Below are 26,904 nucleotides of genomic sequence, written 5' to 3'. Positions count from 1 at the left end.
TACAACTCCTCCAAGTAAGTTCCTCAGAGGGAAGGGTGCTGTTCGTCTGATCCAGATGCCAGCATGCTGGGCTGGATGTAAAAATAAAAAGAATAAGCCTCCAATTCTTTGACCTAGCCTTACCTAGAAATCAAGTGGAAATCAGAGGGCATGGGTGCTTTTATTTTTAAATAGCGAAAATGCTGAGATGAAAACAATTTTTAAGCTTTTGACTCAAACGCTTTGGAATTATAAGACCTGCCACTACATCTTGTTATACAGATAAGAATAAAGGCCAAGAAATATACACAAGTCAGCTACCCTGACAATGCTTAAGAATACAAACATTAGCCAGGTGAAGGACCTTTCTTGGCAGTTTTATACTCATCCTAAATCCCGTCATCATAAAACTCGGTTATTTGTTTCCAAGTATTTCTTCCATGATATTTCACAAAAATTTATGGTTATATAACCTTTAACCTTGGGATTATAATGCATGTTCACTTGTTTAAAGAAAACTCAATTTTCTCGCTGTCTTTCTGTAAGAAAAAATGGGGTTTAGACTGTTCTTCAACTTCATGACATCCAATCCATTGGCCATGGCTCCACCTATTTTATTGTTATCATGCCCTTGCAAGTAAAAAATAGGTGGTGACTACCAGAAAACACCTAAAAATATAAAGTCAAAATTTCTATTCTTTCTAAATAGCAGATTCTGATTCCATAGGTCTGTGGTGGGGCCTGTGTAATGGTGTTTTTTAACACACTCCCCTCCATAGTGTTTCCAGTGTTCACCAAAGTCTGGGGATCAAGCGGAAGGCTCCCCGGACAAGGGGTCTGAAGAATGGTTTCTGAAGGATGTCAAGAAAGTCACAAAGTCACCCACCATGCCTCTTTTTAGTAACACTTTTATTGCAATATATAATCCACATACCGTAAGATTCACTCTCTAAAAGCATTCGATGCAGTATTTTTTTAGTGTATTCACAGAGCAGTGTAACCTTCACCACTGTCCAATTTTAGAGCATTTTCATGGCCTCAGAAAGAAACCACGTACCCCTTAGCAGTCACTCTCCCTTCGCCCCTGCTACTGGCCCCCAACAACCACTAGTCTACTTTCTGTTTCCATGGGTTTTCCTATTCCAGGCATTTTATTTGTATGAGGTTTTTTGTGTTTTAGCTTCTTTGACTCAGCATGACGTTTTCAAGGTTCATCCACGTTGTAGCATGTATCAGTCCATTCTGCAAATTCCTTTCTATGGCTGAATAATATTCCATTATATGGGTACCGTGCATTTGGTTTATCCATTCATCAGCTGATAGGCATTTGGGTTGTTTTTGGCCATTATGAATAATGCCGCTCTGAACAGACTGGCAGGTGTCTGTTTTTAGTTCTCTTGGGTGTACACGTAGGAGTGGAATTGCTGGGTCATGTTCCACACATTCCTTTCTGTTCCACTTCCATATCTAAACCCTTTGCAGCTAATCAGTGACTCCACTTACCAGCCAATGAGGAACATTCTCTCACTGTTTACCAATAAGAAATCCTTGCAAAGTACCTCAACTTCCCTAGAATACAGCGAACAATAAAATCTGTCTTGTTCATCTTTTCACTTTTATGGGTCTTCAATTTACTGGCAATGTGAATGACTCTGCAACTCTCCTGGCATTTACTGCAAATGAGATTATTAGTCTTAAAAACTGGCAAAAAATGAGGGGTGTGTTATGTGCTTAAGTGTTACCAAAATATAATGAATTCAAATGGATGCCTTGGAAGAGAAAACAAACCCCACACAGAAGCAGATGAATAGTGAGCTTCAAGGCCTTCCATTAAGAGATCATTAAAGAAAAAAAAAGCCAAAATTAGGCTTTATATAAATTAGGCTGGCACACTCACTGGCGTTCTCTCTCTCTCTCTCTCACACACACACAAAATACGTAACATTATCAACGAAATGCACCAAAATAAACATCTTCAGTCTCACATTTGCTTAACACAGATGTACAAAAGAAAATAGATGGGTGTTTTTGGAGGTAGAACCTTCTCAGGGTAACAGGGAATTATCCGGTCTGTGCTGTTCTATTTGGAGAGATAGAAAAGGATCCAATTGTTTGTAACAAAGAAAAGCTCAAAGAATCCTTTATGAAAGTGTTCCAATTGGAAAACTTACTCAGAAACTCACATTAGTTCCTGGGGTAATAAAGTTAAATGGGAATCCGTTCATTTAAAGAAAAAATGAAAACAAGAAATCAAGAAAATGACTACTTGGCAAATGAACCCAAAAGCTCAAATCCTGGTTTAGTCCTCTAAGTTTCACTCACAAACATAATAAAACATTTATAGACAGATTCTTTGTCAAAAGAGCTTAAGACCAGTTTCATATTCCTTTGTTCCTTTTCCATTCTCAATGCTTCACTTGACTAGCCTTAAAAAACAAAAAAAGAAGAAAGAAAAAAACCTTAGTAACAATCCCCAGCTCTCCTGGATTTCGGTTGGTGTATGAATAGGTTTCCCTTAAAAATCATTGTTACTTCAGATGTTAACTCAGTGATTCTTATTTTAAATTAAGTGACCACCACCCATGTCTATTCCTCCAAATACTGTGGCAAAAAAGAAAAGTTCAGAAGCTTCAGGGCCAATCATAGCTTGGCTTAGGAGTGGCCAGGGAACTTAAAGCCAGTTCCTTTACCACATGGGGACACCATTTCCATATGTATAAAATGAATGGGGTCTAGTTTTTACACCAGACATCATCGAACATTTTCTGTGAAGGATTAGGTTGTAAATAGTTTTAGTTTTATTGGCCACATGGTCTCTGCTGCAACCACAGATACCACTCATCTTACGATACGATTACATCTCTTGATGAGTCCATCATAAGTTGAAAATAGCCTACGTTGAAACTGCATTTAATGTATCTATTCTACTGAACATCACTGCTTAGCCTAGCCTACCTTAAATGTGCTCAGAATATATCCACTCACCTAGAGTTGGGCAAAATCATTGAACACAAAGCCTGTTTTGTACTAAAGTGCTGACTATCTCATGTCATTTATTGAATGCGTATCTCTTATGCACCATTGTAAAGCTGAAAACATCAACCAGCCATTCTAAATTGGGTACCATCGATATGCAACTCTCCCATCCCAGTTACAAAACCAGCTGTAGGTGATACATAAACAGAATGGCACAGCTGTGTTTCAACAGAGCTTTAGTTACCGAACTAGGCTGTGAGTTGAACTTGGCCTGTGGGCTGTAGTTTGCCAACCCCTGTGTTAGATGATTTGGAAGGTTCTCCCTAGGATGACCACCAAGTAAGAGTCATGGTCACTGAAACCCACTTTAATGAGTGGTCAAGACTTCAAGGTATGACACTGGAGACAAACATGTCCCACAGCACTCAGTTCTAGAAGAGTCCCTGCATTGGGCTTTCCCCATATTTTCATCATCGGCCACCTTCTATTTTGGTTGCTATCTCTCTCATGCTCTGTTGACCACCCACCTTGAGCTTCAATGAAACATCACTCTCTCAAGAGTGGAATCAGTCTTTCTGAGAGGCTGCTGGGAGTCAGACGACACAACCTCGAAATGCAGGAAAATAGCTCTCTAGGGAATGAAAGCCTGGCCAGTAGGAAGTAGAAGACAAGAGGGAGGTGAGCAGATAAAGCATCTCTGCTTCTCTATGGACTACTCCAAGCCATGGCTCCTCCTTGCAATCCTTCTCGAAAACGTACTCAGCTGCTGAGTGAACTGCTGAGTCTCTCTGCATTTCACATCAAACACTGACCAGCATCACCTAGCATCTTGCTTGTCTTCCTTTCCCCTCCATATTCCCCTCACAGCTCTGGGCTGACACCTCCTAAATGAGGTGTTAACACTTAACCCTTGCCTCAAGCTCTGCTCTCTAGCAAAAAAGGGCTAAGATACCACCTCCTATGACCTTTTTTCTTTAAAAATAAAAGCCGTAGAGTGTACAAAGATTTAATAAGAGGTAAAATATTAATCATACATTAAACAAAACTAATCTTAAACTTCAAGACTGGCTTCAAATACTCCTATAATATTCAAACGGTGTATCCTAAACAATATCTAAAAGGTTGGCATCTTTCTGAAGAGTACCTGAGTATCTGTGAACAGATCACTGTTAAGTGAATACCCACACATACCTGGCTTTCCAATGGTAAATGGAAGAAACCATGTTGTGTTATATCTCTTACGATATAATCATCTGTTGTATTGTATCACTTAAGATATAATCATCATTCACAGGCTACATTGAATGTTTATTCCTTCCCAAATTCATGGGTTGAAATGTACTTTCCAAGGTGATGGTGCTAAGAGGAAGGGACTTTGGTGGGTGATTAGTTCATGATAACCCTCATGGGATCAGAACCCCTATGAAAGAGGCCCAAGGGAGCTTGTTTTCCATCTTCCATGATGTGAAAATGAGTGGAAAGAAGACAGCCCTCTATGAACCTGAAAGCAAACCCCTGCCAGACACCAAATCTGCTGGTACCTAGATCCTGAACCTCCAGCTTCCAGAACTGTGAGCAACACCCTTTTGTTGTTTATAGATCACCCAGCCTATGGTATTTTTTCATAGCAGCCTGCACAGTCTACGACAGTCCCCTTAACACGAGCTCACGTCCCTGGATGGGGGAGGCTGTTAACAACAGCTTACTATCCATGAACTAATCACAACCCCAACTTTTAGCAATAGAGGCGACTTTTTAGTGGCAATGGAGCACTTTCCTAGAGAGCACAGGACAAGCAATTTCCTGATACCAGAACCTCAGGAGTTCCTGGGGCTGAACTGAAGGCCACTTTACATGATGAAATCCCCTGAAGAGCCACAAGCTATGGGGGAATATGTTAGATGGGGACTTCCCAAGTCTCACGGAACATGCTCTGATGGCGCTGGTGAGTTTACCCAAAAGCAATGGCATTATTGCATTAACTCACCCACTGAAACTTCCTGCTAGCCATCTGGCCCAACACCATTTACTAAATAAGTCGTGCTTTCCCCATTGATTTAAAGTATCACCCCAACCACAAATCTGTTCAGTCTGCCTCTCACTACCCCTCCTTGATGATCTGCTCTCCTTTGCTTTTCATGATACAACTACCTTCTAGGTTCTCTGGAGCTCAGACAATTCCTTCAAAGTCTCCTTGGTCATTCCCTTAAACTTCGTGCTGCAAGGCTCCCTCCCACAGGCTTGGGCTGGGTGATCTTTGCCATCCTCATGGCTTCATCTTTATGCTTCATCCAGCCCATTCTGGACTGTCCTGTGCTGGTCAGTGCACGAAGGGGCCAGCAGGAGTGAAATCCACTCTGCTCTCTGCAGGCCAAGCCCTGTACCACATGCTCCCCAAGCTCCCATGTCTAGCCCAGATGTCCCCTGAATGACATATCCATTTATCCAAACATACTAACCATCTGAATGTCCCTCAAGGACCAGACTCTCAAAACAGCCTCATTTTCTCCTTTCTGCACCTGTATCCCCTATTCTCACTGCATGGCTCCATCACACGAGGCAGGAAACTGGGAGGAATCCGAGCACTCCCTATCCCTGACTTGCCACATCCTGCCTGACAGATTCTACCTCCTCCACTCCAGCCGCTGCTGTAGAAGTGGAGTTTGACCTCATTATTTCTCTTCTCATTTAGTCTGTCGGGCTCCATGCTTACTGGCCTTAATGCCGTCACTCTGCTGCATGAGCAACCTGGCCACAGTATTCTGATCATGTCATGTCACTGCTTGGAAACTTGCCAGGGCTTCCCACTGCCCACAGGATAAGGATCTGACCCCTGAAAATGCCTCCAGGGGCCTTCTATAGATCAGATCCCTGATCTCTCTCACCTCTATCCCTTACCAATCCCAAACAACACATCAGCCTTTCTCCTGCTGCCTTGCCTATGCTCGTGCTGAAACCCAGGCCCTTCTCTAAGACTCTCTGGATGCCCAGACAGAGCTGACCACCCTCCCCTGGGCCTCCAGCTCCCCATGCTAATATCTGTAACACTTACAGGTTTATGTTTCTCTGGCCCCATTAGAACTGTGCTCTCTGCAAGCAGAGACAGTGTCTTGTTTGATTTTGTATCCCCAGAGCCTGCCATGGTGGCCGGCACCGTGACAACCTCATCCATAAAATCCTAAATGGATGTGAAAATGAGCAGATTAGCCAGAGCAAGGTAATACAAATGTAAATCAGACTTTCACTGGTTATATGTGTATGTGGTATAAAAAACGGGGACAGAAACCCTATTACACCCAAGCGCTCTCTGGGAAAGGAGAAATGAGAGATTAATGGAGGAAACTAGACGTACTTGGAAGAAAGGCAGACAGATGGAGAGGCAGAGAGGAGTGGCCCACTTAGAACAGAGCCCACAGTTGCTGGGCAGTGCATCTGGAGAGGGGAGGGAAGTAGGGTTTCAGCAAGGATTGAGGCAGAAAGGTGCATGCCGCCAGCCCAGCAGCCAGGAGGCTCGGGCTCAGAAGCCCCCAGGAGTCAGGAGGCAAGAGAAGAGAAGAGTGAGTGGCTATTCTGATAGATACTTTCCTGCAGAAAGGCAGTCAGATTCGAAAATCTTAAAAACACCCCAGCAGCCAAACAAAAACAGGTCTAAGAAAGGATTCCAGAGGGAAGGCAGAAAGACAACCGCTTCCCTCTCCTCAGACCACAGACAAAAATCCCCAATATGATGTTCAAGGCCTGCAGGATGCCTCTAAATATGACTGACTCTCCACTGTTTCCAGAAAGGCATTTCCCATCCCCAACCCCTTCCTCATCCTTCCCATGCAGCAGAAAGGTACCGCTTCCTCTAGGAAGCCCACCCTGACTCCCCAGGGTTTTTTTGTCACATGCTCTTAAAGCACCCTGGCCTTCTCCTTCACAGCCCTTCTCACGATTGCAATCAAACAGGTGTTCACTTAAAACCTGCTTCTACTACAAGAAGATAAGCACTTTGCAGGCAAGGGTTGCTTTCTTCTTATTTTATCTCCAGCATCCAGCATGCACTCTGCCTGGTACATAGTTGAGGCTCAATAAGTAAGTATTGAATGAATGATTCAGTCAGTCAAACAGATAAATGATGAATCAAACAACTAATGGATAACACTGACATGTATCTAGAATGTAAGACCAAGAAACTGGAATTGTCCCTAGGATAAAATAAAAGGAGAGGAAGGCTAAATAGCGTCAGTCCTCCTGGAGCTGACAGGTGACCCTGAACGGCATCAAACTATGGCCCAGGGGCCAGCCCAGCCCATCCCCGTCATCACATGGCTCAGTGAACTGGTCAACGGAGATCATCTTTTACATCGTCAGATGATTTAAAAATAATGAAAAGAAGAATGATATTTCATAACTTGCAAAAGTTATTGGAAGTTCACATTTTGATATTTGTAAATAAAGTTTAATTGGCTCACAGCAACATCTGCTGACATACTGTCTGTGGCTGCTTCCATGCCACAACAGTACAGTGTAAACCTGAAAATATATTATTCTCTCATTAAAAGTATTTGTAAAGTTTTTTTTTAAAAGATCCTGCTTTTAGAAAGTACTCCCCCCCACCCACTGCCCTTTTGTGACAGAGTAGCTAATTCAGGACAAGAATGAATCACAATTTTTGATGATCTCAGGATCCTATGGTCCAAATTCTGCATTTTGCAGATTGCAGCTGGGGTGCTACATGTAAACACTCTCTCCTCTGAAACTTCAGATCTCCAATAACAGTGCAAAGCTGCACACGTGTTTGTTTTGAGGAAGCGCAAGGCTAGAATGGTCAGAAATAGTCCCACTTCTCTTTTCCTAGAAACTCTGTTGCCTCTTCAACTAGACCACCCCTACTGAGCCCGCAGAAGGTCAGGTTGCCAGGGGATGTGAAGAGGTCAGTCACCCAGAGTGGCAGCTGTCAGCTGCCTTCTTTGTGTCTCTGCTAACCCACAGCTGGCTCTCCTGTCATCAGACCCCCCCTCCCAGGCAGGGTTGTTATCATAAGACACAGTAACAATCCCCTCGTGTAAGAAGAGGTGGCCATGAAGTCAGATGGACCCAGACCAGAGAAGTGAGAGGCTAAGGCCGAGCCAGCAGGTGGATCTGGGTAGAATTTTATGTTCTGTCTTGGCATGTTTGCCTATAATTCCTACCAAATTCATCTTCCCATGGTTTTAATCCTCTCAGTTTGCTCATGGCAATTTCCCTGGGGAGTCATGGAAGTGAAGGCATCAGGCTATTAGCTGGTTTGCCTGCCTGACCCAAGACCACAGCCACAACAGATCGCCCGGCTCAGCTCTCTACAAACCCGGCTTGCTAGAGACACTGTACACTCCCTTTTATATATGCCATGTCCAGCCTATTTCTGGGGATCCTGAGTTATTTGAGGGCCTGAGAAATCCATAATAACTTCAAGCATTGAGGTGTGGTCCTGCTCAACTCAAAAATGCACGTGGAACCTGTGCTGTCTGATGTGATAAATAATCTGTAAGTAGCCCCAGCATCTCCCAGAGAATATTCCAAGAAACACCAGCCAGTGAGATACTCAAGGAAAGAAAAAGATGTCATTCTGACATTTTGGAAACCTCACGTTTGCATTCCCCGATTCAGAGCTTCAGTGCCTTGAGTACATTCAAAGTTCCAACAAACCATGCAGGGGTTTCATCTGGTTAACGCGATTTAAAGCAGCTGTTAACCCTTCAACTTTTTGAGATCCCCTTCGAAAAAACCCATCCCTAGACAATGAGACCATGCTCAACCAAGATGCCCAAGGGAGATGTGAGTTTCCAAGGGTGATCAAGCCTCGAAGGACACAGCCTTCCCTCTGAAGATACTCCCAGAACCACGGACCCAGACTGGGACCTCTTGCCACTTAATGCTGTGGGGACAGCAGGACTCCAGAACAGAGGGGCAGGCGGGGAGGGAGGAAAATAACTGCCCCTCCAGAGAGAGCAATCCAGGGGCTGAGGCAGGATGCGCCCCTGAGCAGGACTCACCATTGGTGGTCGTGTTGACATAGTAGCGCCGGCCCTGTGGGGACAGGTAGCTTTGCCAGCCAGGTGGAAGGACGACAGTCTGGCTTTCTTCTCCTGGCGGAGGGGGTACCATTCCAGGCTTCTGTTGGGGAGGAAAAAGAAGGTCACATCCATCTGGCATTTTTGAACATGTTTTTAAAACCAGGAGGTAAGGGGTTGGTGAAGTCACCCCAGAATAGCTGGACGTTGTATAGTGTGTGGCCCATAGGCCCCTCCCCCCCCTCGTGTGATCTCAGGAGCATGAGGGCTGAGAGGCATCTGTGCCTTCAGGGCCACTGCACAGGGGCCAGCTTTCCTGGCAGCACAGAGGGAAATGACAGGCACCTAACAGAGCTGGGCTCTCCACTTGTTAGACCCCCTAGAAAAATCCTCACAGAGCTGCAGCTCTTTGTAGGGACCCTGTCCCTCTGACCACCTTCCACTATGGAATCTGAAGACTGAAATTCCCGGGACCATTGAGTACAGCAGACCAGCCCCGGTCTGCTGTGCATGCCTGGCCCGAGAAGTTCGTGCAAGTCGCCACAGAGTGAGATGCAAACATTCTACCACCATTCCATGAATCCGGGGGCTGCTGGACGGAGCTTTTCTCAGCAAGTGTCCAAATCACCATGGCAAAAAGAACTTGGGGACAGAACAGCCACTGACTTCCCACTGTATGCACTTATATGCAGCTTAAGTCTTTTCATCATGTATTAATATAGTATCACTTTTCATATAAAAAAATCAGAGAAAAATACACCATATATAGAAACTAGGCATAGACACAGATGCTAAAACACCAGTGACCCCCAGGAGGTAGGATTATAGGCCGTTTTTATTCTTTCCTTTCTATGTATCTCTCCCCTCTAGATTTTCCCCAATAAACACAAAAACAAAAGTTATTAGCTACAGCATTTTAAAATGTTGGAGGGTCCAAGTTAACCCACACGATCGCTACATAATCACTTGTGCCTTCTGAAGAAAGTAAATTGATGCAAATCAGAGTCCGAGTTCCATGGAGAAAGTGGCTGAGAATTTCTCAGCACAGCTGGGGCTTGTTCAGAAACATCCCAGGTCATCAGCTCGCAAATGTCCTTGCCATGTGCACTGAACCCCTGCTTTGGAAGACAGGACAATAGATTGAAAGGAAGCAGCAGTGACAGTACCCAGTCTGCTCCTGGGCTTTCTGAAGGCAGCAAAACCATGTGTGGCAGCTTCCCATGGTGCCCTGAATGTTGGCAGGGGGGAACAAGTAAATCCCAGCCACAGCCACTGCTGGGATTTTGAGTAAACACCCTGTTTTGGCCCTCTGTGTAGCTGCAATGTATGTTTCATGGTGAAATTTCACAACTTAATTAAAAGTCTTTCCCTACACCCTGGATGACTCTGTTGCCTGCACCTTATAATTTGATTCTGTAGGGAAGACCGTCTTCTAAGCAAGCAGGTCATGGTGAGGTGGACAGCCACCAGGCCGGTGTCCCCTTGGGCTCCCAAGCTGTCCTTTCATTAGCAGATTACATCCATTAAGCACAAGTACACACCTGAGTGGGTTTACCTGGGCCTCATACACTCCCTCTTTCCATTTCCCAGATTGGAAGATACCAAAATCTACGGAAGACCACTACCTGGGCCAGCTGTGATGGCTCAGGCCTATAATCCTAGCACTCTGGGAGGCCAAGGCAGGTGACTCGCCTGAGCTCAAGAGTTTAAGACCAGCCTGAGCAAGAACAAGACCCTGTCTGTACTAAAAATAGAAAAACTAGCTGGGCGTTATGGTGGGCACCTATAGTCCCAGCTACTCAGCAGGCTGAGCTCAAGAAGGATCACTTGAGCTCAAGAGTCTGAGGTTGCTGTGAGCTATGATGCCACGGCACTCTAGCCAGGGTAGCAGAGTGAGGCTGTGTCTCTAAAAACAAAAGGGCAAATACCTGTAGTCTCATAATGAGCAAAGTGTCCACAGGAGAAGGGATTGGGGGTGGGCATGGAGGGGAGCAAGAGAATTGAGCATTTATCGAAGAGAGAAGCATTCTAGAACCAGAAGGGTAAGATGCCAGGTGCCCTCTCCTTGAGTGAAACATTTTAGTTTCTCCTTCAACCAAATATGAGAAGACTATACCCTTGCTTGTCCAAATAACCTGGGAGGAAATGAGAAGCTATAAAAGGGTAAGAAGAAGGGCTAGAGACGGACAGGGCCAGAGTGGGCTACAGAGAGGGAACCCAGAGGCGCTCTGAAAACAGGTTTCAGGCTCCAGTGGCCTCGGCGCCAGTCCTGACTCAGCCGCTTGGTAGCCATGTGACCACAGGCAAATGACTCACCCAGGCTATTGCCACATCTGTGAAGTGAAGGTTGACTACCTCAGCTCAATAATGGAAAGAGAAGAGATTGGGAGTATTGTATTGTAATTGGGAGATTAACAATAACAGACCTGGCACCTAGGAGAGTGCCTGTTCCCAAGAATGCTCGGGGGATGGGGCTCCCAGTGGAAGGGGGGCTTCATAGCCTCTTTCCACAGTGCTCTGACACTCAGAAAAGCACACCAACCTCCACCCCAGCCTCGCCAGGACTGCGTCTGAAATGTCACCATCCACTGTCACTTCTCTGAGGTTTCTGTCTCCAGGACTACCTAATTTGAAATGAAAACACGTGCTGGGGAGGTTAACACCTAAAGATGTTGGCCAACACACTCTGGAGAGAAGGCCGGGTAGTGAGGAGACCACTCTGTATAGAGACAGAAGGAGTGAGCCAAACCCTCTGACACTCAGGGCCCTGTCTCTGGAAGAACGATCACAACGCATGTCCCCTCTCCACAGATGCATGGAGCTTTGCTCTTTAGAATGACTCTGGCTAATTTATCTGAATAATCTTGTTGGGTCAGAACATGTGAGGACACTAACAGTCCCGGAGATACAATAACTGCTCTGAAATCTCCCTCCACTAGGAAATGTGGGCCCTATTGAAAGGGGGAGGGACCCCAGTACTGAGCTAGGGAGGGCCGTGAGGTGCCAAAAGAGGGGAGAAGAAGGGTACGTGCACCAAACAGGCCGGTTTTCTTACTCGGCCAAAGTAGCAAAGGCGGCGTCTGTATCCCCTCCTCCATGGCCATGGCCCCAGCTCTGTGCCACCACCTCCCAAGGCAGCTGTGGTCTGACCTCCTGGGGACTGACCAGAAACAAATTCGGTGTTAAAAGATTGGAGACACCTGGGTATAGACCCCCCCAAACTGGAAATAAATGTTCAAACACAAAGTGGTGTAATAATGGCCAAAATGGTGAAAACAACTTGAACGGCCATCAATGGATGAATGGATAAACAAAATGTAATGTAGCCGTATAACGGAATATTATTCCGAAATAGAAAGAAATGGAGAGCCAACACATACAACACAGATAAACCTTGAAAACGTGATATTGAGTCAAAGGAACCAAACATAAAAGGTTGCACATGGCAGGATTCCATCTACATGAAATGCCCAGAATGAGCAAAGCCATGGAGACAGAAATAGACTCATGGTTGCCAGGGACCAGAGGGAGGAGGAAATCGGTGGAGGTTTTCCTTTTGGGGTGATGACGATGTTCTGGAATGACAGAGTGGGTACACAATATTGTGAATGAATAAACACTACTGACGGCAAACTTTCACGTTCTGTGTTTTTTGCCAGAACATAAAAAAAAAAACCACCTTTTTAAAACAAGATGCGGTGGAAGCAGAAGTTAGACCTCCCCACCTTCGAGCCCTCACTTAAGAGCCCCAAAGCACTAATATTACCTCACCTTGTGTGGTCATGGAGGGGCAGGAACAGCCAGCTCCTGGGCAGATCTGCCCAAGCCCCCAGTCATCAAGAAGATACAGCGTGAATAACCACCCAGTAATTAAGGTCTCTCCCAAACTCACTCTTCTGATTAGATTCCTTCCAAGTTAAATCCTTTCCTTCCCTTCGTTAGTCCTGTGGCTTCTCTCGTTCAGTTTTTTCAGCTTTTTCCCATGGGAATAGGAAGGAGAAACAGAGGTGACACAAGCCCAGGGAGTTGGGGACCCCACCTAGAAGGAGTAAGATCAGGGGTACCCGGGAGATGGGGGGAAATGAAAGTGATTTCCTCCAACTCGGAAATTCTTCCCCCAACACACGGGGTATCTTTGCGGGGATTACAAAACACTGCCTCTTCCTCTGAAAGGGGCCATTCCTCGGAAAGAGCGAAAGGCTAGGTTTCAGTTCCTTTCCTTCCTCCCTCATTTGGGCTCCCTGTTCAGCAGACAACCTGTTCAACTATATATGGAAGCCCTTCCTCTAGTCTGAAGGAAGTGATGGATCTTCTGCCTCTCAAAATAGGTGTGTGTATGTGAGTGTGTACACATACACGATCGCCCTATTTCATATGTAATATCAAGAGGTTTCTAGGCCACTTCAGAACCCTAAGTGAAGCAGGTACTCAAGAAATACCTGAGAGCGGCCCCCACTTGCACCCATCAATAATAACTTCCCAGTTTTCACATGTCTACAGTGCACCACGGACTGGGTCAGGTGCTCCAGACAACTGGCTAATCTTTCCAACAAGCCTGCCTCACAGCTGGCATTTATTCCCATTTTAAAATGAGGAATCTGAGATTCAGAGGGTTTAACAGCTTGCCCCCATATTGCACATCTGATTAAATGGTAAGAACAAACTGCTTTAAATATTAGCTTTGTTCTAGAGACCTCCTTTCAGTTACCTAAAGCCAGGCTACATCTCCTCATAGCCACAAAAAATCAGTTCCGTTGCTTTGTTGGGACCACCCAGCATCCCATCTCCCACCTAAGGACGATGATAACTCAGGCCTGAAGCTCCTGCCTTTGTCACAGTCCCCAAGTGAGCATATGTCTTCCCAGGAGATGTACAAAAATATCACCACCCTCATGCAAACCGTCACGTTCCCGAGCTGTAGGCTGACTTCCCTGTTGCCTTATTTAAAATAACACAACCAAAAAAAATTTTCCTCTTAATGGTGTCCACTGATTCCCCTATTAAAAAATAAAGTAAAAGCAGGCAAGCAAAGTCACCTCAAGATTAAAAACAAACCCCCATACAGCAGTGTTTCTCAAGATGTGGTCACCTTGGGACACGTATCAGTCACCTGGAGGTGAGCTAACATGCACCTGCTTAGGTCCCAGTTTAACCACCAAATCTACCTGCAGCCCAAGGATCTGCATTTTTAACACTTCTCCTGGGTAAGTCCTGTGCTTACTGTCATCAGGAACCACTCCGTTGCAGCTTTAGAGGCAGCAACTGAGAGAAAACATCACTTCTGAAATCAAAACCAAAATTATACATTTTTTATAATCTCCATTTGTAAAAAAAAAAAAAAAAGATAGATAGCATCAAGCTGCATGGTTACTTATTAAAGAAAAAGGTCCTGTCCCCTAGCCCCAAACCCTTCAAATAGACAATCTTACAGAGACTCTAGTTGTCTCTGCAGCCTCCAGGCAGTACCAGCCCCTCTGCTCTGCTCCCCACAGCCTCCACCATTCCAAGTTCAAGTTCAACATGGGTGCCACCTCCGCCTACGGGACTCTCACAGAGGCTTCCGGGAGCACCCGACTCTTACCTTCTAGAGCCGTGAGCAAGCGCTACGCACACCGGGGTTAACGGGTGGTCTTCAGACACTCGCTTTAGCAGCCAGATCAGACAGTTTTAAGGTCTCCCACTCTGCGTCTTCTCACACCCAAGACCCAGAAGCAATAGGAGCTCTAAAGAAAGGCATATCCACAGGGCCCCACACCCCCTCTCCCCCCACACCCAGATCTATATATAACATCTCTGAAGTTGTCAGCCTAACGAGCCACTTTCTGGCAGACCCGTTACCATGGCAATGCCTGCTAATGAGCCCAGTGCTGTGATTGGCACTGCTTGAAGGCTCCTCCACGAAGGACTCTTCAGCAAGTTCTCCCTTCCCCAACCATGTAGGCAGACGGACACCCAGAAGCAGCCAGGGCCTGGGACTGTGGCTGGGAGACCTCGGTCTCTGGGAGCAGTTCATTACTAGTAAGCCCTGAGTAGTCCTGGAATGGCCCCCCACCTGAGTAGTCCTGGAATGGCCCCCCACCTCCAGCCCTGCACTCAATGGGGAGTCAACCCATTACTGACAGGGCTGCTTGGGACCACAAGGAAGACCAAGACCCACCCCCGACCCCGGGCTGCAGACCGGCAATTCACTCTACTTCGTACCTTTCTACTGGACACCCGTTTAGGGTGAGCAGACTCCCTCTCAGAGCTGGGAACAGCTACCCAAGGTCTGACAATCTCCTCTGACTACGGATTAAGACACAAATCAAAAACAAGGGCCCCACATCCCACCACAATATCACCAGCTTCAGAGTCTGTGTCTACAAGAATACTGGCCATCTTTCTTCCATCTCACAGGTGAAAGTGCTATTCTCCTCATCCAAGGAGGTCATCTAGCCACATTCAGAGGTTTCTATGCCCAGGAAATAGCTGGGGAGGAAGCAGGGGACCCCTGGCAATGGTACAGTGCATTCTGGCAGTGTAGTTTTCAGAAGGTAAAAGTAGTCTTCAGGCTGGACCCTGGTATTATATTCATGTTTTTCTAAAGGTCAGGGATTCAGAGGCTTGGCCTGGAGGAGGAGGATGAAAAGAGCAAAGGCAACCCATCATATCAACAGAGAAATAAGTCCTAAGATTCAGGAAGACAGGCAGGACCACATTTCTCCTGGTCACAGTGCAGTGCCCAGAACCCTGAATGAATCAGCAAATGAATGAAAATTGAGAATTATAGTAGGAACTGGACTACAGATTTGAGGTTATTTCACTGAACAACTAGACAGGAAACAGCAGTGTGGCGGGACGTGTGTGTGCCCTACCTGTGAACAAATCCCAACTCTTAACAGCTCTACTGAGTAGACTCTCCTATGAGTTGAATATGTCCCCTCTAAAATTAAGGTGTTGCCAAGGCTCCTTCCTGGTGATAGGAGCCTTGAAGAGGTGATTAGGCCAGGAGGACTCCATGAATGAGATGAAGGCCCTCATAAGAGGGGCTTCACGCAGCATTCACTAGCTTGCCCTTCTGCCTTCTGCCCTGTGAGGACACAGTGTTCCTCCCCTGTGGAGGACACAGCAAGGAGGCGTCATCTTGGAAGCAGAGAAGGAAACTGCCAGCACCTTGACCTTGGTCTTCCCCATCTACAGAACTGTGAGAAATAAATTTCTATTTCTTTATTAATTGTCCAGTCTCAAGCATTTCGTTATAGCACCACAAACTGGGGGGAGGCAAGGTAATACAGAGTAATACTGGGTGTTTCTTTAAGTGCAGAATATAGACAGGAAGTGTTATCCAGAAACCTCAAGAGAAACACAGACTTCTAATCATGACCTCATAAAGCATCTAGAAGAAACCGTTTAGCAACCTCAATAAAGGGAAGGAAGATACGGCATCTATGTTACAAGACCCAAAAACATCATAAGGAGAGAACAAAGCAAATACAAAGAAAAAGGCAAGTGGGTTTGGAAAAAACACACAAAAATGATATTAAAAAGGAACAGGAAATGATAACAATTATAGGGAAGTTTGAAAGGTTGTAACAGAAGGGAAATGAACATTGGTTGCAATAAAACATAGCATTAGTATTGCAAATAAAAAAACCCCCATGAATTAGTTATGTACAAAACAAATGAGAATTTTTTTATTCCCAGAATGCAAAGGAAATGGGGGAAAAAATGCAAACAAGAGGACAAAACAGCAAGCCACGATATAGATAGTGGGTGTTCCTGAACACGCCAAAAGAAAAGAAACTATTACATAAACAGAGTTTGATGTGGGGGAAAAATCGTTTCTGAGCCGTGCAGCATGGGCAGTCCTACACAGTTCAGGGCTAAATGGAGTTCAAAAGGCCAACTTGCAGACACCCCTAGCAATAGATTTACACTGCAAAGATAAGGTCAAAAGTTCTATAATCATCTAAGTGGGAAGACCAATGAAAGAATAAAAATAAGGCTGGCCTCAAACTTCTCTGAAACCACATCTCAAAAGACGCCTCCGGTGTATTATGTGGAAAATACCAAGACCTTCATCGGTAGCCAAGAAGTCTTCTACCAGTGAAGGCGTCAGAAATATATTCTTCTGCAGACAAGGACTCACAAAATACCGCTCATATGTCATCCTTAGTAGAAGTACTTAAAAGATGTACTCCAGCTGCCCGAGAGACGAAGGCAAAGAAAGGTGAAGAAGGAAGAAATCAGGGTCCAAGGACCAGGGCTAAGTGCGGGAAGCAGTGCACAAGAATGCATCAATAATTATAAATCTCGTTAGAGAATCATGTGCCCATGTTGCTATTCTCAAAACATGCTGATTTTGAAAAAAGTGAAATAATAGCCTGTGTCACGAATTCCAGATACTACTAGAAAAGATCAAAAGGCAGGAGAAACAGTGAGACTGTTTGTAGGACACAGAGAGATGGAAGCAGAAACCCAACGTTCCCTTCCAGGCCCACAAAGGAGCACCCTCGGGGTCCTCCCGTCCCTCCCGCGGAAGCAATCATGTGCCCACCCAGGTGTCTCCCATCCTCAGTCCTCTGGCATCTCGTGTCCACACTTGTCTCCTTCCTGGAGACTGAATGGTACCCAAACACAACAGAAGAGAAGAGTCTTTGGAAGCCCAAGACCCCAGAGCTGTGAGTCCTACCTCCACCTCCTGTTACTGGGCAATCACCTTCCACAGGGAATGTCGAGCCCTGGAATCCATTCAGGTGGATAAGCTGAGACCAAAGATCTTCGCGGGTTGAGGGAAAACTCAACAGGAAACCAGGCCTTTCCACAGACCTGGTTTATACCGCCTGTTTGGTTTTGTAAGCCCTCAAAGCGTTCCCAGGGCTGATGCTCAGAGAAGAGTGTGTGGGTATTCCTGGCCTGTGTCTGAGCATGTCCACGTCCCCTGAGCCACACTGTGTGGACCCCTGTGTGATGCATGAGCTTCACCTCCTGCTCTCACCAACACAAAGCCATAAGGGGTCACCTTTACTTCTTCCACTTTTTTTTTTTTTGAGACAGAGTCTCACTTTGTCTCCCTTGGTAGAGTGCTGTGGCATCACAGCTCACAGCAATCTCAAACTTTTGTGCTTAAGTGATTCTCTTGCCTCAGCCTCCCGAGTAGCTGGGACTGCAGGCATCTGCCACAACACTCAGCTATTTTTTTTAGAGACAGGAGTCTCACTCTGGCTCAGGCTGATCCCAGGCAATCCACCCACCTTGGCCACCCCGAGTGCTGGGATTACAGACGTGAGCCACACACCTGGCTACTTCTTCCACTTTTCGATTTGCAAATTTGTCACAGGTGTTGCCAGAACCCTCCATGCTTATACTCAACCCCTCTTACTAGAAATCACCTGATTAGCAGGGCTGCCTCTTTGAGTCCATAACAGAAACTTCCCATTTGCTTATATCAGATGACCTCTTCCAAACCTCCCTGGGTGAGACCTAAAAGTGCTCAGGGGTGACTCACCTGGCTCACCAGTCAGGCTGCAACTCTAGTCCCCATGGAGTATCTGCCATTTCACTCTTCACCTGCAGCAGTTACTTCCCCCTACACCCCACCCGTCACTGTCCTCTGTCTGCAAAGCCTCACACTGGGCTGTCACTGGCACCCACAATGAGAGGTAGACACTAAGGCCATGAGAGTTTTCTCCCAGATGCTGCCATGGGCCTGGAGGCTGAACCATTTGGGACACTCCAGACTTAACCTAACTCCTAACAGGCCACCCTGGATATCCATCTGCAAGCCCCCAGTACCTCCCTGGGGGCCGATCAACTCACTGGGTATGTTTCTCAGGACTGGGCAGAGAGCGGACACAGAACAATAACCTCTGTATTTTCTGACCCTATCAAGAAATGGAATGATCTGGTTAACCAGGAATTTTGATGACCATAATTACACTGTAGTCCATGCAGGAAGGATACAGGAAGTCAACCCTCAAAGGGAAATTTGCTGGAAAACATGGGGTCTCCCTGTTTCCACGCTGAAAAGATTTGCAAATGATCCTGCAAACTGCAAGGATGGGTTGGATGGCCCCTCCTGGCTCAGAAGCCATTCAGCCTTGAAGTGTGGGGAGGAAGATGAGGGGGAGGGAGGCGAGGTAGGAAGGAAATGCCCAGTGTGGGCCTTGCAGACCTTCCTGAACAAGCCCTTACTTCTCCAACCCCGGGGGATGAGATTTTTATGGTCATTGCATCTGCCCTGTGCAAATATAAGACAGAGGGCCAATTAATAGGGTTCTAGAGGAGAAAATGCAGAAATGAGGACTATTCTGGATGTGAGCACACTTCACGTATCTGAGGTGGCTGGTCTTCCTGCTGGCAGCATCCGCTCAGTGACCCCACACAGTGTGACAAGGGTCTGAGAGACAGATGCCCACACTTCAGCATCCTTCAGGAGAATCCCTGCATTGGTCCATCAGTATAATTGTGCCAGCGAATGTCAGGGTCACTTCTTTGGCTTCAGAAAGTGATTTGGAAGAGGTTTCTAAAGGGCTCATGGCTGTGTTTCAGGGCAACAGGACAGGTGGGGGGCGGGGGAGTGTCCCACAGCGCTCCTGAAGTATAGAGGGAAGAGAAGCAGACATTTCCTCCCCACACGATGCCTGGAGGAGCGTGGGGAACCCCAGAGAAAGCCTCTGTACTTTGTCCCACTTCAAAGTCTCTGTGGTCCTAATTTCACACCATTAAAAAGGGCAAAGTAAACTGTTCCTGACAGCATGTGCCAGCTTCTGGCTTCTAAGTCAGAAAATCTGAGAGTCTGCTCACGGGCTTTTCATTAACAGAGGTATTTTATTCAAACTCTCCACTTCCTGGTGGGCTGTTGAGGAATGTTGCTTCCTTCCCTCCTCCCTCTTCTCTGGCAGTATAAAAATAGCACAGGCCACTCTGATATCCTACCTCCAACCTGGGATGGCACAAGCATCAGTAAAAAACACCAGATCTATAAAAATAGACCTGCCATTCGATCCTACAATTCCTCTACTAGGTATATACCCAGAAGACTAAAAATCACATCATAACAAAGATACTTGTACCAGAATGTTTATTGCAGCCCAATTCATAATTGCTAAGTCATGGAAAAAGCCCAAGTGCCCATCGATCCACGAATGGATTAATAAATTGTGGTATATGTACACCATGGAATATTATGCAGCCTTAAAGAAAGATGGAGACTTTACCTCTTTCATGTTTACATGGATGGAGCTGGAACATATTCTTCTTAGCAAAGTATCTCAAGAATGGAAGAAAAAGTATCCAACGTACTCAGCCCTACTATGAAAATAATTTAGTTTCAGTCATGAAAGCTATAACCCAATTATAGCCTAAGAATATGGGAAAAGGGAGGGGAGGGGAGGGAGGAGGATGGGCAGAGGGAGGGGGATTGGTGGGATCACACCTACAGTGCATCTTACAAGGGTACATGTGAAACTTACTAAATGTAGAATATAAATGTTTTAACACAATAACTAAGAAAAAGCCAGAAAGGCTATGTTAACCAGTGTGATGAAAATATTTCAAATTGTATATAAAACCAGCACAGGGTACCCCACGATTGCATTAATGTACCCAGCTATGATTTAATAAAAAAAAAACAAAAACAAAACACCAGATCTAGTCATCAAGAGGCACTGTGTTGGGCGGTGCCTGTGGCTCGGCAGGTAGGGCTCCAGTCCCATATGCCGGAGGTGGTGGGTTCAAGCCCAGCCCCGGCCAAAAAAAAAAAAAGAGGCACTGTGTTCTCAGGCAACAGCTGTAATGTGTGTAGTTCCTTTAGCTACTCCCGGCCTCTGTTTCCTCATCTGTAAAATGAGGGGGTTGCCAGCTCTCAAATGCTATGCTTCTCTGACCTGTGTGAACAAGACGTCTTTTGCAACAGAGCCTAAAACCACCACCAGGGAAATTTTAAGGCATTGAAATGTCCAGTTCAGCTTGCAAAGCAGCAGCAATATAAACAAAAAACGTGGCAGAGACTTACTGATAAAAACAAAAATCATAAATCTTCATGAAAGATTACCTTTTTTGATGCATTTTTTCCCCAACTTTTTTTGGGCCCTAAAGAGGAAAAGGCCTAAAACTCTTTGGGTCTAGATAAGCTTTCACTTACTCAGCCGAATCGAACTCAGACTTGGTGGGAAAGAAATACTGTCTGAGACACCAAGAAAATGAAATGATTTAACAGAAATTGGACGTGAAACGCATGCCCAAACCAGCATGTGAGAGTCTGGGCAATACCTCCTGTCTTTGTGAGGTAGCTGAACACCAGGGATTCTCTCCTTTGCCACAGGTTACTGTTAAGGCCAATTAGTGCTGAAATGTCCCTATTTGTGAAAGGAAGGAGTTGGGCAACTTCTCTTAGTCCTAAAGGTTAATGATCTTGAAATACACCCTAGATTTTCTATGCTAGTTTATATCTAGAATGATATCAATTATCCTACCCCAAAAAACACTTTCAAAGGACAATCTGTGGATTGTTCACCTGTAACACTCTTCCTAGGGGGATCGTGGTAGGGTAAGGGCCCTCTAACTGATTTCCTGGTCAATTTCCCTTTCCAGAGGAGAAAACCTGGGAACAAGACAGTTTTGCCAACGTTTGGCGTTGCCAAAAAATACACATAGAGAAATAAATACTGTAAAATGCCCTCCCTAGCCTTTCCTTAATATTAAGCTGCAAAGTCCCCAAATACCTATGCCTGGCACCTTGCAAAGTTATTACAACTCTAAAGAAAACCTGGTAACCAAATCTAAGCATTCTGTTCGGTTCAAAATGGATTACGACGTTCAGAAGTGAGGAAGGGAGCTGAAAGTTGCTAATAACAGGCTCAGTATGTCCTGCAAAGCAGCCTGCCTACCAGAAAGATCTTTAAGCCCAAATTGCCACCCAGAGTTGCAACAGAGGCAAAAGCAACCTTCCCTGGGGGGTTGGTGGAGACTGGAGCTCATGAGGGCATAAAGGCAGACCCCACTGACGGCCTGCCTGTGCCTGCCATCCGGCTGACCTCTGCGGGTACTCCATGCTGGCAGAGTGACCTACAGTCACCAAAAGAAAACAGAATTCTTCTCACCACGAAGACTCATTCCCATTACTCTGCAGAGCTAAGAGTCTGTGCTCCAAGTGACTCTAATCAAAGGCCTCCGACTCTGAGAGATGGCTCCTGATTGGTTCTGAACTGTGAGCGATGGAAGAAAACGACGTCTAACAAGAGGATGGAATGGTTTCCAAGAGGCAGTAAGGGGTGCAATCCCAATCACCCCAACTCAGCTGACACTTCTGGAGCTGCTGCTACTGATGCATCTCAAGTAGACTAATGGTGATGGCCATTACCATTATCGAGATTTGGGACCTGCCCCTGTTCTGTAGCACCACACAAAGAATGCAGGGTGGGAACCAGGACCCGAGGACCAGGCCTAAAGTGCTGCGGTCTTGAGTAATCCCCTTCATCTCTGCCAGGAAGCCTCAATTTCCTCATCTCTATAATGCAGAAGTGGGACCAGAAGGTTTCTGAGGCCTTTAAAAAAAGTCACATTTGAGTGTAGACACGGGATTAAGAGGCATCTGACTGCTTCTGAAACGCTGCCCCCAACACCTGGGATCCTGCCTCACCACCTCTCTCCACAGTGAGTCCTGTCCTTTTGGACCCATGTCCTCCTCATTCTCCTGTGCCATGTGACTGATCTGTGTGCCCAGCAACTGGATTTCTGCCCTGGCATCCTGGGCTTCTATCTCTGTGTCACCCGGCGTGCACCAAAGGCAGGTTCCGGGGGAATTTTTCTAGGCTTGCTAGCAATTCACTTTCTGGCTGGCCACTCACATTGCACCCCAAACACACAGTCCACTTCGGGTGGGGTGAGCCCCCCTAACAGTCTCTGCACCCCATGTGCCCCTTTCCCCAGAGTTTGACTTGGGCTCTCCCCTTGCACACCCCTCCGTATTCATCTTCTCTGCTAAGCCCTCTGTTCCCACCAACCAACCCAGCCACGATCTGCAGCCAGACTGGCCAGAACTCCCTACACTCTGCAGTCAAATCCTGGACAGCCCTAACTTGGTCAGAACTTGACTGATTGGTCTGAGTTCCTTACAGCAGCAATTCTCCAAGTGTCGTTCCTACACCAGTGGCTGGAAGTCCTCTGTGAGCTGGCTAGAAATGCAGAGTCCCAGGCCCTTTACCAGCACAGATTTTAAAGGTCCTTGGGCAATTCACATGCACATTAAGCCTTCCCGCTGTGGACTTTCCTAGGAGGTCAACTGGTACCTAAGAGGGTGCTCCTTCCCTTGGCACTGGATCAGGACTCAGTTGGAAGCCACACCAAAATCAGACATGCTGCCTGGCTCAGGGAGGTGGGAGAGCGCATTCTGAAGAAAGATTATGCATAGAAATAGACCAGCCTTTCCATACAAGCTGGACCTCTCTCAGCTGCATACAGCTTTAGGAAAGCCATCCAAATTCTGATGAGGAGTCCTACTTTCCAAAGAAAGGGGCTGTCTAAAATTCCAGAGGTGGGAAAACTGACCAAGCCAGGCTGTTCTACCCCTAAGACTCAGAAGTGCTTCCACAAGTTGTTGCAGCCTCCACTGCCAAACTGGAAAGGGAGCCTCAGCCCAAGCCCGGAGGCGCCGTGCACTACTGGGAAGAGAGTCGCCTACCTTCTGCAAGCTCAGACCCTTCCACGGCTCCCCCTACCTCCATTACTGCTTTCTAATTCCCAAAGAGCCTCCTTCCACTTTACAGTGTCCCAACTAGAACAGGGCCGTGGAGTAGAAGCCAAGTTTTTTAGCTGGAAAAAGTTAAGTGGAAGAAGCCAGTTCGGACTCTGTACAAATCCACACCTCTGCTCTGCTTCTCTCCAGCTGAACTGCTCCCCAGGTACCTGGAGGAACCGAGACTCCCTCTCTCCCCACAGACATCCCTTTGTAAGTCTTTCTCCTCCTCCCTTCCGCTTCTCCTGATTCTCACCCAACAGCCCACGTCCTCTTTTCTCCATGTTCACAACTCGGTCTGTGAAAGGTGCCCCCCACCCCCAGCACACAGGGTCCCCAGCCTTCAAAGCTTGGCAGTGCTATACAGCTCCAATCTCCAAGAGTTTTCTGAGCTGCTTCTTTAAAATGTCAAAGTCATTTTAGAAACATGCAGAGAAAAGCAAGCTGAGCACACACCTGTAGGCAAGAAGAACCGATTCTTACCATCAGAGAGAGCTAATCTTCTTTGGGTGCTCTTAACTCAGAGAAGCGCGTCCTGTCTGGAGCCCCCAGACTCAGGGCCAGCCCTCTGCCAGCTTCCCCTCCGAGGCAGTCTCTGAGGACCGGGACTGTGCTCTGGGCCCCCTGAGGATGTTCCTGTGGCTTTCTCTTACTGCTGTTCTTTCACAAAGAACCCACTACATTGCTCAGTTCCTTCCAAGTCGGCTCCAGTGCTTATTAGGAAATCAACAACTCATTCTGGACTTTCCAGATGCAAAGTTTCTGGAGGCCTTCATTTTTTTTTTTCACTCTCTCTCTTTTTCCCCTTTCTCAGCTAAAAAAAGTTGGCTGAGGTCATGACAAACAATGGCCAAGCTTGTGTCACTGACCAGATGCCTCCCACCCCCAGGCCTGTGGACAAGGGCAGCTTTGTCCACTGCATTTTAGGCGGGACTCCCTGGGCCTGCCCAAGCCCTGCTGGGGAATGTTTTGGCCAGCTTCTTCCCAACCCTAAGTCACGGCTCTGGTCCCAGCCCCGGCCCCAGCTGTGTGAACTCAAGGCCAGAAAAAAGCCAACATAAAAAGAACAGAAACTGCTCCCCCAAAGAATCACTGTGTTGAGACCCATTCAGGGGAAGCTGCTGTCCCCCCAAAGGGGCAAGATGTGGGTCTCCACAGGGCCTTCCCTCCGTCCTCCATGACCAAACTTGGACAGACAGGGGCCAAAGAGGAGGTTGTGAAATGTATCAGATGAAGGGGGCCAGAGGATCACAAAGCCATTAGTGACAGGTGAAGAAGGGCCTGGACCCTGACAGCAACATTGCATCCACCAACTGAATGAGTTTAGGCAGAGCCTTGGAGCCTTGGTGAATGCATCATATCACTCCCTTTAGAGAGCTTTTTGGAGCAGCTGAATATTTAGCACTTAAAATGCCACATATTTCTGAGTTTGCTTTCAGATGCAAACCTTTGGGATTTTAGGAACCGATTCTACATATAGAACTGAATATGGTTTTCTGGAGAGACCAAGATCCTGAAGCCCGGAGGTGGTTTCCTTTAAAATCTCACTTCTTTTCTTAAGCTATGGATGAACTGTTATTTATGAAGCGGTTTCAATACCAGCTCCTTAGCAGGGGGCTAAGAAATCAGTACTATCACCCAGTGGTGGAGTTAGGTCACGGTTAAGCTAGTGTTGCTTCACTGCTTACCAGCTGTGAGACCTTGGGTAAGGCCTCTAGGCTTCCATGGCTTCCTAGGTAAAATGAAGATGATCATACAAAGTATCTTTCTCAAAGCTTGAGGATGAAAGGGGGGAAGCTATGTAAACATTCTGCATAGTGGATGATGGAAAAGCTCCATGAAAGCTGAGGTTACTGTTGTTACCTCCCACAGTGGTTGAAAGGGTAGGTGCTACAGTTACCCTGGGTCCAAAACAAGTCTAGACCTAATAATAAAAAGCAAAAACAACCCAATTAAAACTTAAGCAAAACACATTTATCCAAAGAAGCTGTAAAAATGGCCAAGAAGCATTTGAGAAGATGCTCAACGTCACTAATCATTAGGGCAATGCAACTCAAAACCACAATGAGGTATCATCACCTCACACCTGTTAGGATGGCTACCATAAAAACTAAACAAAACAAAACCCAGGAAAATAAGGCGGTGGGGGTGTAGAAACGTTGGAACCCTGTGCATTGCTTGTGGGTATGTAAAGATGGTATAGCCCCTGTGGAAAACAGTATGGGTTGTTCAAAAAGATCAAACACAGAATTATCCTATGGTCCAACAATTCCAATTGTGGTTCTTTACCCCCACCTGAAAAAAAAAAAAACCCTCTGAAAGCAAGCTCTTAAAGAGATAGGTATACGCCCCTGTTAGTGGCAGCATTATTTACAATAGCCAAAAGGTAGAAACCATCCCAATGTCCACCCCTGAGGAATAGAGTAACAACCCGTGCTGTAATAAACACAGTGGAATATGATTATTTAGCCTCCAGAAGGAAGGAAGTTCTCATACTTGCTAGGATGAGGATGAACCCTGAGGACACTATGCTAAGGCAACAGCCAGACACCAAATGACAAACACTGTAAATACGGTATGATTTACGGTCCTACGTGCTCACATGAGGTACCCACATAGTCAGAGTCATAGACACGGAAAGCAGAACGGTGGCTGCCGGGGCTGGAGGACGGGGTGATGGAGAGCTATGAAGGGTACAGAGATTCCGTGTGAGAAGATGAGAGTGTCCTGGGGACAGATGGTGGTGACAGGCACGTAACAATGTTAATGTACTTCACAATGCTGCACTGTACACTTAAAAATGGTGAAGACGGTAGAGTTCATTAGAGCTCGTGTTATGGGTATTTTCCCAGAATAAAAAAACTTCGTCTGAGACCCACAGAAATAGTTTAGACCACAGGCTCTTGTGACATGTAAGTCACATCAGGAGACTTGAAAGGCAGACTCTCCAGGGAAGGTGAAATGTACACCCAGAGGACAGAGGGGACTAAAAAGCACAACTAGAAGACGAGACTGAGAATCTGCACCAGGACTCACCATGATGAGGAAACCAAGGCAACACAGCCAGAATCATAAAGTCAACCGTGGGCTTTTCTGTTGAGGGCCAAGGCACGTTCAGCAGCTTCTGGAGGGAGGTGACAATGTGTCTCTCCCTTGGATATATCAACTCCCTTCTGTATCTGTCTTTTCTCTCCCATG

General features: G+C 46.3%; 1 protein-coding gene across 7 annotated transcripts in view; it reads right to left on the bottom strand.

Annotated features, from left to right (window-relative positions):
- GAS7 (growth arrest specific 7) overlaps positions 1–26,904 on the bottom strand; it is a 251,170-nt gene that overhangs the window by 97,659 nt on the left and 126,607 nt on the right. For 3 of the 7 annotated variants that reach the window (XM_053568734.1, XM_053568739.1, XM_053568735.1), the window contains exon 2: positions 8,973–9,093. In XM_053568734.1, coding sequence (XP_053424709.1) covers positions 8,973–9,093 — 121 coding nt within the window. Of the gene's footprint in view, positions 1–8,972; positions 9,094–14,571; positions 14,653–14,828; positions 14,848–24,189; positions 24,445–26,904 lie in introns of those variants that run through there. The other 4 variants (XM_053568736.1, XM_053568737.1, XM_053568738.1 and 1 more) reach the window with 4 other exon arrangements.

This window comes from Nycticebus coucang, chromosome 18, assembly GCF_027406575.1.
Source record: "Nycticebus coucang isolate mNycCou1 chromosome 18, mNycCou1.pri, whole genome shotgun sequence".
NCBI lineage: Eukaryota > Metazoa > Chordata > Mammalia > Primates > Lorisidae > Nycticebus > Nycticebus coucang.
This window is presented reverse-complemented; position numbering and strand designations above follow the sequence as displayed.